The 17637-nt window shown below is 40.2% G+C and overlaps 1 protein-coding gene across 3 annotated transcripts in view; it reads left to right on the top strand.

Annotated features, from left to right (window-relative positions):
* The window catches only part of NOL4 (nucleolar protein 4), a 177495-nt gene that overhangs the window by 36706 nt on the left and 123152 nt on the right, over positions 1-17637 (top strand). For all 3 annotated transcript variants that reach the window (XM_026051609.1, XM_026051610.1, XM_026051608.1), the window contains exons 3-5: positions 8804-8915; positions 9400-9512; positions 13326-13458. In XM_026051609.1, coding sequence (XP_025907394.1) covers positions 8804-8915; positions 9400-9512; positions 13326-13458 — 358 coding nt within the window. The remainder of the gene's footprint in view (positions 1-8803; positions 8916-9399; positions 9513-13325; positions 13459-17637) is intronic.

Genomic DNA, 17637 nt, shown 5'->3' with positions numbered 1-17637 from the left:
CATCTTGGCCAGGCAGCCACCGGGGCCTTGTGCTTAGGTCCTGACACGTGGACAGCTGGGCCTCTCACCCTTATTGCAGCTTTCTTAAACTTAAAAACAGCCTGCAAATCATGCCAGTCAATTTTTTTTTAATTATCACCCAAAAGTGTGGTAAGTCCAGGCTGCTGGTATCTGCATTTCAGTTTTAGCTTCTGACCATAATAAATCTTTCCATTATTTTTTTTTTAGATATTTACCTTTGCAAGGACTCTATTATGTGTCTATGAATCTCTTTACAAATATTTTATATATAGGATATTTCAAACAGTTTGTTATTGCATAAGCTCTTGGCAATATTTCTTATAATCTGTGCCTGACAGTATTGACCTGAAGATAGATGTATGAAGGAAAAAAGCTGGTCATCAGGGTGTGCTTTGTAAGGCTTACAGTGGTATTCCAGAGTGAACAAACACAAAGTGTAAATCAATTTTCATCTGTCACCTTAGCTATTTTGAAACAACTTCTCTTTTAGAAGGCATTGGAAAAGTAGTAATTGACCATTACTTTTATATTTGTTTTTATTTTAGAAAACTATTGTCAGGGACAGGTTGTGTGGACTTTAGAGAATAATATTTAAGCTTATTGAATGTTACCAACTGTAAATGGAATAAGTCAAGTCATCATGCTACAAGTATGTGCCAAGCATCTATCTAGATGCCAAGCATCTGTCTATTGCTCTCAGGGTCCCATGGTCCCAAGCCAGATAAGACCTGTGTTTATTGTGAGCTGTGAGAAAGAGAACTAGTGTCTCTTYTGTGAGAAGAATCCATGTAAAATCGGTAGGTTGCACAGTAGTTTCATTTGATGTTAACTTTTGGTGTAATTGAGACACGAGTTTCTTACTCAATGGGGAGATGATGACAAGGAAGCCCTGTGTTGCTATCAATGTGTGTTTGTTTCAAGGCATATTAGTATATCAAGAGCATTAAATCATATGTCCCAAGGGTAGGATTCTCAGTTATAATTTTAAAATATTTCTGTAAACGAAATAAAAAGGGAGAGAACACTCCTGAGGAAACTCGGATCAATTCTTGCTCTCTGTCCCAGGATGAGGGTTGTGGTAAATAAACAGGCCTCRAATTCTGCTGGATGACTTGAGGAAATAGATTACACCTTACTGGGCCTTTCAATGAAAATGTCTTTCCTCTAGAAGACRAGCAGTAGTGTCTCCTGTTGCAGAAGGCCAGGCAGGAGCCCCTTCTGTGATGCTACAGATGGAGAAAAATCATGTCTCAGATAACTGTCTCACAAAAATTTTGCCCTAAGAGCTTTATAAATCAAACTGAAGTACTTTGGTGGGGGTTTAATTTTATTAGGTGACTTCTGAACGAGATTAATTTAGTCTTGTTTCTTTATTCACTAGTCAGAAGAGAGTGATCCCTGAGATCTGTGCAAGTATTTTCATATATAAGTATTTACTTAATTAGGGTGAGAAATTTGAGTGAGGATGGTTCACAAACTGTGTGCTGCAGTTGTTTTGCTGTGTGTTATTCACAACTCTGAGTGTGTGCTGCTTCTTCCTGACTGGACAACCAAAGCATTTAAGAGAAAGAAGAGGGGGAGAAARCACTACCTTTTGGGTATAAAACTTTGGATTTCATAAATATTGTCAAGATTTTTCAGTATCTGACTATTTTTAAAAAATGGATGGCATCATACTATGTTCAGTAATTCTTTTGCTTATATATTTTTGAGTCTGTTTTCATTAGTGAACATGCTTCACTCAAAATTTTGAATAGTACTTAAGCATGATTAGAAAGGTAATGAAATTGTGAAGGGTGACTTAATTAACTGCTGTTTGTATTTATATGGAGAAACAGATTCGGAATATATGGAGGTAGTGCTGAGCATTCACCTTTCCCCTGATCTGAAAAGCAGCCATGTCTTTTTCATTTTTGAATAAAGAGTCCCCCCAGATGCTGGGGTGCTAGAATATATCCATATCTCTCTCTGAAAACATACTTAAAACTTGAGGTTTAAACCTCAATTACTGAATCCGTAATCTACACTCTTATTTATGTTAGCTCTGTCAAAATGAATGGCATTTTACAATTGATTTCTGTGGGACTGTCTACAGTAGAACTGCATGGGAAGATATATAGGATGTAGTGCTTAATAGCTCTAAAAGAGCAATGTTTTRGAAGGAGCATTAATGTTTTCATTGGTGCAATAATGTGCCAAACTGCAACTTTTGGATTTCTTGGCACAAACTTTATAGACTAATTAGGAAAGTATCCTTGCTTCAGTACTTAAGTTTAGAATGAGGTCCCAGTTTTCTTCTGCTGCTTTTCCCCACGCTTTCAGTTTCTGCTTTCAGTCCCCGAAAGCAGAACCTGTGTAATAAAAGTGGAGGGACACATAAGAGAAATGTTAAGGAGAATTCTTACGGCATAGCGGGAAAGACACTGTAGRTACCTCACTGACTTTCCTGTGCCTTTATAGAGCTACTACTCAACCGTGTCCCAAATTCAAGTGCTGAGGGATAGGTAAGAGGTAAGAATAAAAGGGAAAAGTTGCGCTTTTATGCTAGAGGAGCAGCATAATGCAACAGTCTCAAAGTTGTTGTTAAGACAACTCTTTGTGGTTCAGTGCAAACCTAATGAAATTTCAAGATACTCCAAGGGCCACTTGATGAGACTGAAGATGGGAAATATCTCTGCCTCCTGTCAGGTCCAGCTCTGAGTACAGGAAGGATCACACCCTGAATTCCTGAGTAGATTTTATTTTCATTTATTACTCTTAAGAAGTGATTAGTTTTTCTTGTTATTTGAACAATAAACAAAGAGGAGCAAGTGCTTCACCTTTACGTATGACCATACGTGTTATGTATGGTCAAATTTTCCTGTAACTAAATGATTCATTGTTTGGGTAAATCTTGTAGCCATCTAAAATGCTGGAATTGTTTGGGTAAATCTTGTAGCCATCTAAAATGCTTTACTCTCTGTATACTTGAATATTTTTTACCTGAGATTGATCTAATATCTGCCTGTTGAGTCTGCATAGTCCAACTGGAAAGCCTTGAAATGTTATGGTAGTGAACTTGAATTGTGAGGGGGGATGTTGTCTATGCAGGAGAAATGGTCAGTGAATGAATTTCCCAACCCATGAATGGAAAAGAGCACTAGGATGCTGAGCTGGAATAGAAATACATTTATAAAATGTGGCAGATATTGATGTGGCATGGGGAAGTAGCCTGGAAGAAAGCCTCTCATCAGATAGGTAGTGCATAAATCTATAGTATCTGCAGAGTAACATGAGTCTGCAAGGTGTGGGGCAATATCTGGGGTCCTGTGCTTCCTGTTGAAATCAGAACTGTTTCTTCGTTTGAGTCCGTGTTATTAAGCAGCCTCCCTCTTTCCCATCACTCTAACAAAACTTCTTCACTTGTGAAATGTGATAGGACTTTTCTTTCCTTCCCACAAGAAGAACATGCTCGTGAGTCCCCTCTAAGCATCACAGTGAAAGTGTTTTCCTTTGGAAAGAAGTCTTTAACATTACTATGAAATAACACCACCTCCTTTCAGGACACCCTCACTAATCAAACAGGTTAAARCAGATTTGTGGCCCAGCTGTTCTCCATCTACAGAAGAACTTAAGAATTTATCCTCTAGGAAGCAAAAGGAGATGAGATTTGTGCAGGATCTTGGCTCGCTTAAATCCCTGTCTCCACACTATTGCTTTGTACAAGACCAAACAGTTGGGCCCTGTGTATTTTTGCTCCACTGACTTTCTTCATCTTTTTTGCAAAGGGCAAGTTTGGAGTCTCCTGGCACCCAACCAGCTAACAGGTGTTTCCTATCGCTTTCCTTTCAAGCTAGTTTTATTATGCAGGGAGGGAAAAAAAAGCTGTGAGGAAGTTTATTATGAGAGGGAACAACATTTTCCCTGATATACCAAGGCAGGGAGCACTTGATAAAACTCTCAGCAGTAATATATCTGCTTGCCTGTGCTAGCCACTTATTCTGACCTCTCACTGAGGAAAGAAGAGGACTTTCCTTGGCTGGTTTGCCCTTCTGTCATCAAGAAATCACATTCTACCACCTGGCTTGATGGCTGTGGGCCCWGGACACGTGATCAGCTTCACCATCTTCCCTTCCCTTGTTGAATCCTTCTTTGGATCATTTGCCCTCTCACCCCCCCCATATAGTTAAAAAAACATACACACACAACCAAAAATCCCGCTGTTCTGACACTGACACATCATATCTTCCAGACTACACATACATCCTCCATGTTAATGCTGTAGGGGTTAATAGGTTCATCTGCAAAATTTCACTCCCTTTCCTCACACTTGTCTTTCCTGCCCTGCCATATGTGTCCTAAAATCTGCCTTCCAGTTGGAGCTTGTTAATTTTCAAAGTGGAAATGTAGCTTTGAAAGCTGTATCATCATAATATCCTACATTACAATAATCTAAATATTAAATATTATAAATTTTTTTTTCCTCTGCACAAGTGATGCAATAGGAATGCAAGATAGTTCTTGTAGGTAATTAGGGCATATTTCACTCAGCTCCAAAGTAAATCAGATTGCATGCTCAGTTACTGGATTACTTGCCTTATGGTAGTTATGCTCTTTGTGGGAGCCAGTAAATAGCATGTAGGTTAATTACAGATTTAGAGGGACTTAATTGTTAGGTGTTGATTTGGTTGCATAGGTATATCCCAGAATCTATTATCATATAGTCATAAAAGGTCATTTTGCCACTGGGGCCAACTCTGATTTTATTTACCTCTGTGCTTAGAGTTAAACAAAATGTAAGTAGGTGTGCAGGGCTGTTAGGAAATGTTCTGCTTCTTACCTATAACTCCTGGGTATACAACAACCAGTGTTGTGTTTAAACTCTGCTTAAAGTTTCAGAGGTCTAAGTTCTTCTTCATACATTTTTCTCCCTTTACGGTATAAAAAGTATTCAGCTATTSATCTCTTAGAGCTATATCTAGCACACAATACCAGCTAACTTTAGCATGCTTATTTTCTATTTTGTCTGTTTTACAGAAATTATCTAGTGTAAGGGCTTTTTTTTTTTTTTACAAGCAATAGCAGCTATACTAATGATGTGCAGTGAAACCACCAGTAAAATTAAACAATAATGTAAGGATGCTTCTAAAGTATCACATTTGAAGGAAGTACACTGATAACTGGTTTGTAAAGTAGTCCACATTGTATTTCCCTCTTTAGTGACATTCTGGGATACTTTATCAATATAAAATATTGGCAGTGGCTGTTTTCTCATTGGTAGGGACATGTACATGACCCGTGCTTCACATCATGGCAAAACTAGGGCATTGCCACTGCATGGATGTAAATAATGCAGTATTCCCTACTCCAGTTCACATCTCTGGCTTATTTCTTTCTTAAGACATAGAAGCATGTAGGTTTTGTTTATTTTGTGGAAAAGTTATAACTTTTTTTTTATTGCAGGATATTACTGAATGAAATAATCCGACTATATTTTTKTTAGCTGATGGCCTTGAGAAGAGAGCTAAGAGCAGGCCACTCAAGTCAGTAAGAATATCAGTGAGGACTGAGCCATTGTTGCTTTCTTTCAGACAGAACGGAGGACAGAAACACTTTTTCCCYATGAAGTCAGACCACTGGCCAGAGTACTACCATTTAATTGCTTATAAAATGCCATAGGCCTCCTTGTACTCTGAAAAACTCGCATTCAAGSCAGCTCTGTGAACCACAAGCTAGTAGGAGCCATGAGGGACACAGCAGAAGGCTTTGTGTTCCACCTTGAGCTGACCAGGTTGGACACTCCAAGGTCACAGCTGGTTCTGTGCCAGTTAGTGGAGAGCATGGCTGGAACAAGCATTTTTCTGTCACTGAGTATGGAAAAGGCCTTTTGGAGTGTATTCTAGCAGCAAGAGAAARCTGTGGGTCATCTCCTCCACATGGCACTCCTAATGTGATACTGATCGTGTTCTGCCGATATATGTAGGCAAAAGACTTGGCCGTGAGYATGATTGATTCAAATCACCAAGTAAACAAGGGAGGATGTTGGTGAAAACTAGTGTTATTTAGGGAAGGGCATCATTAAAGCTGTGCTGCAGTGGGAGGTTGGAGACACAAGCATCTGCCATGTGGGCAAGTTTAGTTACAAAACCCGCTTCTGTTATAGTCAGTGGAGCACACCTGTCCAATCTGAGGCTTACCTCACTTGCTTCCCATGGAGGATTTTCATCCTGCTTGAGCAGAACAGGAATTTGACAGAGATGCTTGATTAGAATAAATGGAGCATTCCTATCAAAAGCAGAAAAGCAATGAATCCATGGGTAAACTCCATTAATTTTAATACAGTGCTAAGTGTGTTAAATGTTATGTGAGAGTGCTTGCTGTGTATGTGCACTCACAGGTTTCCTTAATGATAAGCCCTAGGTGGTTTTAAGTTCCTTTTTAGATTTCATAATGCCTCAGTTCAACTAATATTTTCATSTCTAGGTACATAGGCATCTGTTTTGGCATTAAAAAAATAGGAAAAATAATCAAAAGTAATTTTAATTTGCAGGTTCTTCTATGCAAATGTAACTTCATGTAGTGTCAGCATATTGATTTTCAGATACATTGTTTCAAATTCAGAGAAAATTTATGCCAAGGGGCATTTTAGAAGAAAAGGAAAAGGTTTTACATTGATATCCCTCTCTTCCCCAAAGTAAGATTCCTGTTATGTAAAAGAAAACAGAAGACAGCCTGAAAGCAATACCATAAACAGGATGATATAATTCCTATTCTTATTTTGCAGTGCATCATCTTCCAGACAAACTTATGTCACAGCAAAGTGTACTAATTTAAACTCCACCTACTTTCCAAAGTACTCTGTCACTGCTCAATTTGGTCCATGGAGTTTTAGGAAATCTAACTTTTAGCACAAGGAAAATGAAAAACAATCCAAGGAGAAGAGTATAACAGTTGAAACAGGCTGTTCCTCCTCTTCTTGGCACCCCTGTGATCGGCATGACTGATTTGCACAATGTTTAATTCCATTTACATCCAATTAAGGAAGGATATCTTGTCCTTTCTGTAGGTGCATTTTCATACACCCCCACCCCCATCTTTCTGCACTTTTCTTCCTACATAGACTCAAATCAACATTGCTGCTTGATAAGAAAGTCAGTCTTGCTGGAAGCTTTACAGGAGTGAAATGCAAGCAGATACCAGTTACTCTTCTTTTAATCTTTATTGATGGGACTTCATCTTTCTTTGGGAAATACTTCCTTTGCCAAACAATCTCCATGTTTCGGAAAACAAGGACTAGAGCCTCTTTACAAGTACTGCTGTTCTGTGTATGTTATATATAATAATAATATATATTTTTTTATATATATGTGTATGTGTAATAAATGTATGATAGAATCGTATAAAATAATGCTTGAAAGGGACTCTTGGAGATGTGTAGTCCAACCTCTCACGCAGATCAGGCCTCTTTCCAGCATGAAGCCATGTCAGCCATGGCTTTATCTACTAATTGCCTTGAAAACGTGCAAGTTTGGAGATTCTTCCACCTCCTGGTAATCTTGCTCATTGCATTAGCCCCCTAATGATGAGGTTTTTCCTGATGTCCAGTCTGAACRCTCCAAACCAGAGTTGCTGCTGGTTGTCCCTGGTTTTACCTTCTGAATTATTTCTCTGCACTATTTCTGTAAGGCCCCTTCACGTAGCTGTGAGCTGTAATGAGAGCTCTCCGTGCCCTGCAGCCTCCTCCTTGTCACATGAAACACATCCAGCTCCCTCAACCCTTCCTTGTGGGTCACCCGCTCCAGGCCCCGGCCCTGTGGTGGCCTCTCGCGGAGCTGCCTCCTGCTTCCCGGCAGCTTCTCCAGCTGGGCAGGGCCGGACCCACACATCGCTCCGGCCACGGCCTCATCAGCACTAAGTGGAGAGGAATTACAACATTCCTTAGTCTGCTGGCCAACGTGACGTTTGCCTGATTGAGGAGCAGACTCTGCTGCTGGCTCATGGTCAGCTTGGCACGAAGCACACGGCAAGGCAAAAAGGCCTCTAAGAGAACGTGCATCACACGCTTGGAACCACAGTCTTTAAAAACAGCAGTGAGTGCTTCCTCCTTTCTGCCTTCAAATAAGAAAAAAAGCTCTCAGATTCTTGCATGTCATGGGAAAAACTAATTATTTTGAAATGAGGAAGTAACCAAAATCTGTTGTTTTGGGATATTTCTAGGTGAAGCTTCTGTAATTGACTGCCTGCTAAACTCTACAGCCATTATCAAAAATAATCTATTTAGCCAGCTTTACTAATCACAGGGTTCCTGAGCATATTTTCACAGAACATTCAAATACAAAATGGAAATAGTGAGTAGATTGTCATCACTGCTAATGCGCTAAGTCCTGTATCCATCTCTATGTTGTTATAATAAAAATAAATAGAGCATACAAGCAAAGCATTTTCTTTTGATATTGACTATAATAAATAGATCACTTTTTTTAACAGTTCTGAGAGAATGCCTGTTATGTATGAATCTTTTTTTTCCGGAAAAGAAATTGAAAAAAATTGTAAACAGAAAATGAAGCCCATTTTGATGTGCATGAAATTTATTTTAGTATCAACTACTATTAGCCAATAAATGATAAGTAGGGAGATTAGATGGATGTTTCTTGAAAGGCTACGTGGTATGCAGAACGTGCTTTCATTGTGCTTCCTGGCATTATAAGATAATATATCTTGTTTGGAAATATAATGATCAGTTCTGTTAAATCATGTTCAATCAGCTTAAATAATAACACCTGTGTTTTGTTATTCATTTCAGATTTCAGAGACCTATGCCTTCCTACCGAGAGAAGCGGTGACACGATTTCTAATGAGCTGCTCAGAGTGCCAGAAAAGAATGCATTTAAACCCAGATGGAGCGGATCATAAAGGTAGTTTCAGTGTCAAATAGTGTGATGTAAAGTGTTTTTATTTCTAATACCCATTTATATTTTCCTAGTTTAAGTGAGGTTCATAAAACATTTGGTAGACTGGAATGGTTCAACAAGTCAGATCATCTCATTTACTTAAGATGGAAGGTAGTGAATCTTCTGCTTACACTTAGGAATGGAGTATAATGCCATGTGCACCCTCAATAGAAAGATGATTTTATTTGGAAGAAATTATTTATTTTGCTATGGAACTGTTTAAATGTAAGAAATAGGTAGGGTGCATGTGCTGTAGTAATTTAGGATGGAAGAGCTCATCTTTTTTTGGGCTTGAATAAGATTCTCATTTTTCTTCAGTACAGCTGATAAGCAGATGGAAATTCCAAAGTTAGAACTAAATGAAATAAATGTCTGACTTTGACTGCAGAGTAGGCTGAAGTAACCTCTACAATTAACATGTAATGCATAATAAATATTTTTATTACAGATAATGGAAAACCTCCAACGTTGGTGACCAGCATGATTGATTACAATATGCCAATTACTATGGCCTATATGAAACACATGAAGCTGCAGCTATTAAATTCACAGCAAGATGAGGTAAAACTGGAGTCTTTGAAGTTTGGTGTTTAAATTCTCTTGTGTTCTTTGGTGTATTTGGTAGCTGGGAAATGAATTGAAGGAGATCAGGTTGGTCATGCAGGACCTGCCTTTCATGAACTCATATTGGCTGGGCCTGATCCTGATGGAAGCACTAACAACATCAGCTGAAATCTTTAAGTAAAAGACCAACATAAAKAAGAGCTGGAGTGTCTTCTGAGTTGAATAATTAAAAAGATGGGAAAAAAAGAGAAGTAAGCTGAGCATCAAGCTTCTTCGGAAAGGATTGGACTTTAATGGCATTTTTGTTTCTTAGAGGTATTTTATWTCTGTGATTTATGCAGGCTCTTTCAGGTTTTTGAAGAGTACTTCATGCGTTGGATGGAAAGTAGCAATACTATTTGTAATAAACTTGTTTTGTTAGAAATATGCTCATTTACCARTAGAGCTGCCAAATAGTTAGAAGCCTTGCTATGTGCCAGCCAAAAATCAGTCCTGCATACTGTGTCCTTCTGCCCAATTACAAGCTTTTTTTTTTTTTTTTTTAAATAAAGAAAACCTTTAAAATAACCTTTAACAGCTGGATTATGGCAAAGACSGTGACTAGCTCTTGATTTCTGTCAAGTCAGACAGGTTTGGATTCATAGTAAGTGTATATGGGATACTGGTGGAGATTTGTTAATTATTCAGTACTCCACCGAATGAGAATTTCATCACTTTCCTATGAAAAGAAAAAAAATAATACTTTTTATCTTTTTGTTTTTTTTTTTTGAACTGGGAAGGGTGTGAGAAGACATCCTCTATTCTGAGCACTTCATGCACAAATGTAGCCTGGTCTTCTTTCCCTCACATTGAGTCTCCCCTCGCCTCCACTGCTTGTCAGGAATCTGGCTGCAGGATTTCAAGCAGCAGGAGGTAATAGGCTTTATCCTGCAGCAGCCTGAAGAGCTAAATGGCTTTTTGGTTTCCCTACTTCCTCKCATTGAGAGTTACTCCTGCCACAATAGGGTCCAGCATTCATGCTGGATCAGGACCATCTGTCATGGTGTTTCTGTAGCCTAAATGTTTTGTTGTAGTCCTTTCTGGTCTGATGGTTGGAGTTTTCTTTAAACCGGTTTTTCATCCAGATGAACTGTTGGCATCAATGCAGTGGCATCAGGAAGCACCATTGCTGGCTGTCTCCTGCCCAGCTGCTCATTTTGCATCTCTTACGTTACTGCCTAGGAAATGTCTACAGCTTCATAGAAACGAAGAAAAAAAGTGATTTTGGACACGTTTTAGTAACAATGTGTTTGTGTGGGCAGAATGGGGTCAGGAAAGTTTTCATGCTAATCTTTATTTCTTTCCTCTTTAGCTTTTTTAAAAATTATTCTTTTTCTTTTTTCTTTTTTCTTTTTTCTTTTTTCTTTTTTCTTTTTTTTTTTTTTTTTTTTTGGCCAGGCTGTACATTTGTTGCACTAAGAGCAAAATGGCAGTGAAGATACTACAGGACAAAGTAGAAGGATTTCTGTTGCACGCATTCAAACTATTTCATGTGCTTGAAACACATGCTTGGGTTTGTAGGAAGGCTCCTTTCCAAGGTTTCATCAATCATCACTGTGTTCTTGTGGATGGTGCAGAATGAGGCAGGAGTGAACTTGTCTGCCACCACTAGTTAGCAGAGTGATTGAATGCTTCTTAATTCTTTCACCCTTGATTCATCATTTTGAAGCTGAGGCTGTCAATGAAAGGAAAACAGGCTTGATCTTATAGGAAACTCATCAAAGCGTTGAATTTTTCTCAGTGCTGCAACTGGTACCAAGATGCCCCTGCCCAACGACCTCTCTGCCCATGCCTGTGTGTATAGGCACACTCGGATAAATGCTTTCTATAAAAGCTTTGTACAGTCTGTGGAGCACAGTGGMGATGCTCTGCACAGTGCTATAGAGGCTGCCTCTGTGTGGTGGGGGTGTCTTAGACCTATGTGAGCACTGGATGGTCCAAGCTGCCTTTCTGGGAGCCCAGGCAGATTGCCTGACCTCAGAGTGGGAATACGTAAGCTGCTGCCAGCCGATTCCTGCAGGAATCAATGAGAAATACCACTGGGCCTTAGCATAGTCTTCTTCCAGAAGGTCTTGGGGAGTTTGTATTCTGGTCTTGCTCTTTGAGAAAGCAGCATGTGTTTTTTGTGTTTTTCCTGAACTTCAGAGCCAGCTTGGTAAATACCCTGGGGTACAAGGCCAGTGGTCATCCCTTCCTGCAGTTCCTRTGTGATGGGRTTATCRGGGATCTGCTGTTGCTTTAACTGCSGCACTTCCCACGTTATGTAGGCAAGGTTGGCAGGTGGTCCTGGAGAAGTCCTCACTAACCCRTTTCAGTTTGTGTGAAACTTCGACAACAAGATATGTCTGCTTCATCAGTTAAAACTGGCCAGGTGTGAAAGTGTGGAGCTGCGTGGTCTGGGAAATTCTCCCCAGGCTCATTCCTGAATGGCATTTGGGAGTTTTTCATCCCAGTTCAACAACAGAGCTGGCTGTGGGGAAATTTCCTTCCCCAAACTACAGAAACATCCATGCAAACTGGAAAAATCATCGAGAGGAGTAGATTTAAAGGACAACTGTTCAAAGAGAGGAAAACAACTATTGTAGTGCCTGTAGAAATGCATCCCCAATAAATAGAGAATAAGTCAAATTGAAAACACCATTTTCTAGGTCAATTCTGGCGAGCAACGCCCCCCTCCAAAAAAATTGCCAGAATCCTGTCAGTTTAAGTTCTGTTTTAATGAAAAAGACACCCAAATGTTAACTATCTTCAATGGAAAAGTATTTTAAATTAGTCTTCAGGAGATATATAATCATCCACATTGTTTCTCTGCATGTTCTTAAATGGCTTTTGCTCATAATGGGAGTAATTCTCTGAGAAAAGTTGCTACTGAAGATACATCAGCGTTGGTTTGTATGTTGTCTCAGCAGCTTACCAAGAAAGACTTGTGAATATTTAATTTAAGTCCATGAATGGGCATAAACTTCAGCAGAACTGAAGCAATAAAGTTAAATGTGTGTGAACATTGTTGGACTAGGGCTGAACCTGCTTTGCTTGTGCAGGTCAACTGAGGACAAGCTTTTTGACTGGCATTATTTGCCATCTATTATTATTCCTAGTAGAGACTCTATAATTAAACTTGTTGGATAAATCATGTTAAAGATGTCTGAGGTAGAATAAATTCCTGGTGATTCTCATGTGATTGTATTACTTCAGTCTGCTGTTGACTGTCACTGGAATATGTTCAGATCTTTATAAACTACACCATTTTCTCAGACGCTTCTCTAAACATAATAATAGTGTTGTTACTAGCTTGACATCTTGCTAAGGGAGTTTGTTCATAGCTTCTTGTTAGGTCAAGTTATTATTCTGAAATATTATCCTGGTTGATACTCATGGGGTAACCTACCTTCCTTGGGTAAGGTGGGACATTCAGGCACAGAATATGGAGAACTTTCCTTAGACAAATTGGAATGAGGAGGAGTTTAYATGGGGGTTTCCTAGCCTTTTTAAAAAATATATTATGGAAAAAAGTTACTGGTCTGTTGATGGAGTATTGTCATAGTTGAAAACAATGCATTTGTCAAGTTAGAATATTACACAAATAATGCATTTTCCTTATTCCTCTTTATATGTTATGTTTGCTTATTGATACATACACAGTATCAGCATGAATAAATTCCAGTCCAGGTATGAGTGAAATAATTGGGAATGAATTAAAACTACATATAATGTGAACATCATGTGTTATCCTGACATTTTCTAATATGATTCTGCAACGTTCAATTGCAGGATGAGAGCTCAATAGAGAGTGATGAGTTTGATATGAGTGACTCCACTAGGATGTCAGCTGTGAACTCGGACCTCAGCTCCAATCTTGAAGAGAGAATGCAAAGTCCTCAGAACCTCCAGGGCCAGCAGGATGGTAAGGCTCTTGTTTCATACAGAAAATAATGGGTTTTTTTGTCTCTTTCCCATTCTGTGCCTTTATTTAAATACCTGCTGTATTCTTTTATTCATAAAATGCTCCATTAGGCAACTTGAAGCATATGTTCTCTTTGTCTTAGCGTGAGGAAGATGAATTTGGGTGTTTGCAGGTTAATTTAATTGTTGCTTAGRCAACAAGTGAGTGCTTAGTTCACTGTATGTTAAGTATTAGAATTTTACTATTGTTATGCATGTATAATGTGGCCTTACATAGGCATAAAGGGTAATAGAACTCAAATCTTTCAGAGGCAGAGGTTCTTAGTGGCTGAAATGTGAGAGACAGAAATGAGAAAGAGAGAGAAACGTGGTGGTTTGAGAACTAGGCATTAGGGTGTGGTAGTCAAAAGAAAGGATGAAAGCGACAGACTCAAATAGAAAAACAGAATTTAAAGAAGAGAAAACAGAAAATCTTAATCTTAGTTATTGAAGTTTATTTCTAACACATATTTTGCTGGTGAAATAGATGAAGTTTTGCTTTGCATAGAGGACATAAACTCTTTGACTTTTTGTTAGATAAAGTCCCAGAAGTTTCTTGTTTGGAGTGAACTTTCTCCTTGAGAATGGAGCTCACCCAGAGCCTCTCTGGTATGGGCTGCTGTACCAGAGGCTGCTGTGGGTCACAGAWGAACATGAACCTGCACTCAGAAGTGCAGATTTATTTTGTAGCTACCCAAACCAACATATTGGCACGTTACTGTAGATGTTACTGTGTAATTTCCTGACCATATACATCAGTTCAGAGGTGTTTCTTCTATTTCTAATATCAGATATATGGAATTTGACAGTTAAGATGTATTCTTTTAATCTTAYGTGTCATCTTCAGTTGTTGGCTTGCAAGTTGTTTAGGCATACACGTGTGTTGCGTGTGGGACAGGATCTGGTTATGTTTAGACCTTGGTATCTGTTGCTCTGTAGACTAATAAAGTGGATAATTTCACAGGACAGTTTCTAACCACTGCAGTCTTTTATCTTGATGTCCTCAAATTATCACAAAGTTTATGTAACATTTAACTGAACTGCTACCTACATATGGTCACTAAGGGAGTAATTCTCATGATGCACCAGAAGTAGGGGAAGCCAGTTCACTTTCTTGTTGCAGTTTGACTTTTCAGGGTAMATACATTATACTACTACTAAATTAAGAATTTGTAGGGAGAATTTGGAAGGTGCTATTTTTATATATCTGTTCTTCAGTGCAAAACAGTGCTTTAGAAGTTATCAGTTACATATATATTCAKGTGTTTCACTTATAAAGTATCTCTTAAGGGCAAAAGTGTATGCACACATGTGTATGTGCCTCAGATAAAAATTCTTGCTCAGTGCAATAATGTGTGCGGAAATGCCTGTCATTCAGGTCTTGATATCTGCTGCAACCAGATTTATGTGCCACATCTAAACATATTAGAACCAGTGAAAGAGTTGTAAAACACTGTAAATCTGTCACTTGGTATTTAAAATCTCTAGCAAACAAATGTGCTGCGGACTTTGAACTGCAGGTAGTGTGATCTTACAAAATTGCTTTAAGTCAGCCTTCTTTCCTTCCTTTTCTCCCAAAGGGAACTTGCACGCCTTCCCAAGGCAAACCTATTTCTGTGTATTTTGTGAGCTAAAACATCTGCTGATAGATTTAAAATAGCAGCTCCTTGTGCTTCATGGCTTTCCAGTGCTTAGCTGTTATCAGGTAGCAAACTCGAGTGTGGCCAGTTATGGCATTATTGTTTTTTAAGATTTGAGAGAAGGGCTGGAGGAGAAGAAGGATATTAGAGAAGGGATAGGAAAAAGCAGAGTGCAGGAAAAAAGAAAATCAGAAGAAATTAATGAACAAGAGGAGAAGGAAGAAAGTGAAAACAGGAAAACCAAAAGGGAACTTAAGTGAATTTAGCAGTGGAATTGCGTCTGTGTACAGCCTTCACAATAAATTTTTGCAGTTTTAATAGCAGATCTAATGCACATAAACCTGAACGATCACCAGACCATGAATACATGTTTCTGAGGTGATTTCTTCCCCCTTGCCTCTGACTGTTCTACGTGTCCATGGGCGTTTGTCAGCCACCATGTCCTGCAGAAATGCAGAAATGCAGAAATGCAGCTAGCGTTTGCCTTGGCTCAAGTGTGTTGGAGGCACTCGGGCATGAGAGACCCTACTGACTGTAGGGTGAGACCCTACTGTGCAGGGTGTCTGTGGTGGAAGGGGACAGCACATGACCCCTGCTGCTGCAGACAGCCCTCCCTGGGAGGCGAATGGGCATCATGAGCAAAACTGCTGCGCGGGGACGCGTGAGGGACAGACCCACAGCACCTAGATGTGATCTGTCCTGTCACTGTGTTTATATGGCCTTTCACATAAGGTAGCATGAGAAAATTTTGAGACATCACTGTAACACAGGCAGTTCCATCTCCATGTGAGGAGGRACTTCTTCCCTGTGAGGGTGACAGAGCCCTGGCACAGGCTGCCCAGGGAGGCTGTGGAGTCTCCTTCTCTGGAGGTCTCCAAACCCGCCTGGATGCCGCCCTGTGCCCCGTGCTCTGGGTGTCCCTGTTGGAGCAGGGCGTTGGACTAGATGGTCTCTAGAGATCCCTTCCAACCTCAGCCATTCCGTGATTCTGTGATTGCATGGATTTCAGGCTGGTTTATTACTAGCATATAACTGGAGTCAGTGTATGCTGAGGATTGCCATGGTGACCCAAGTCATCCCACTGAGGGGTAGGTGGAAAGACTCCTCTGCAGTTCAGTTTATCAGAGAATAGTGAAATGCTTAGATTATGCACATAAAAAGAAGAAGGTGCTTTCATACCCTCTTTCTTTGGTACGCTGCTTGCAGGGTATTTAGGAAGATTCTTGGCTTTGGTGCTCTGTTGTAGGGCTCACCATAGGAAATTTGACCTGAGGTTTCTCTGATTCTTTCAGTATACTTCTCTGTTCTCTGTTTCTCATGGTTAAGTTGTTTGAACCCAAAGAGATGAAAGGCAAATACGAGAGCAGCCCACAATCCTCCCAAATGCTGTCCTGGTAGAGAGGTGCTGCTGAGGAGACAGGCACAGAGAGGGGGTGTGTGTGTGTGTGTGTGTGTGTGTGCTCCTAATAGATGGGTGCTGGTTGTAAAAGCAGTCATCAGCTGGAATGTCACGTGGAAGGAGGTGGAACGTAAGATACAGGGGAACTGCTCCAATGTCCTGGTACGTGCCCCCATGCTAGGGCTTCAAGGATTCTCTGTACAAAGCTTGCTTGGGTGAAGGGCAATGAGCAATTGAGTAAGAAAGGAAAAGCGGGGAGAGCTGGTGAACACTAGCCATAATATTCAAGCTGGAACGCAGCTCCAAAGSATGGCACCCCCTTTACATTGGCCTGTGTGTGCTCTTAGATAAGAGGGCCCTGAGTCACAGCGGCTGCTGAGGGKCTGCCCACAGCACCCCACACGTGTGGGGCTGCTGCCCTTCCCTGGGCACTTCCAGGGGAGGCAGCTCTCACTTGGCATCAGTTCATCCCTGCCTCGGGAACAGGTAAAGCCTGCAGACGTGCCTTGCTGCGGTCAGTGGCAGTGTGTTGCTGCCCCTCCTGCTGTTTGGGACCCCGTGAGGGGTTTGGGAGCCTGCAGGGGGGTTTGGGGGCTCGCTGTGGTGGCTCATGAGCTACCCAGAATGAGGGAGGTGTGAGGGAGGTGTTAAGAACACGCACAGCGGCCTCCCTGCCAGCAACACGGCTGGGCGGGAGACTTGTACTGAAAGGGACTGTCCTTCCCTATAGGAGCTGCCAAATACAAAGTAGGGGTGCGACTAGCTGATCTAGACTGTGACTCAGTGCGTGGATGGATGGCTGGATGRATGGATGGAGAATTCACTTATTCTCAGCATTTCTCACCTTTCTAAAGTGCACTGAAACATGTGCACGTTTACATTTGGTGTATTAAGGATATGGGATGGGGGAGCCATTCAGTTCATTTTTTTGAAGATGATGCAGTTATATATTTATACATATTTATATAAATCTTGTTCTCGCAAGCACTGTATGGGGACTGTGCTTATAGCTGCTAGCTATAATAAAATATGTCATGATTCAACTTATAAAGGGGTTATGGTGCAATCTTAGTAGTCTTAGATGTGGTGATTATTACTAAAC

Source organism: Nothoprocta perdicaria, unplaced genomic scaffold (assembly GCF_003342845.1).
Source record: "Nothoprocta perdicaria isolate Ctin4 unplaced genomic scaffold, notPer1 scaffold_77, whole genome shotgun sequence".
NCBI classification, from domain to species: domain Eukaryota; kingdom Metazoa; phylum Chordata; class Aves; order Tinamiformes; family Tinamidae; genus Nothoprocta; species Nothoprocta perdicaria.
The sequence above is the reverse complement of the archived record's forward strand: the minus strand, read 5'-3'. Positions and strand labels throughout refer to the sequence as shown.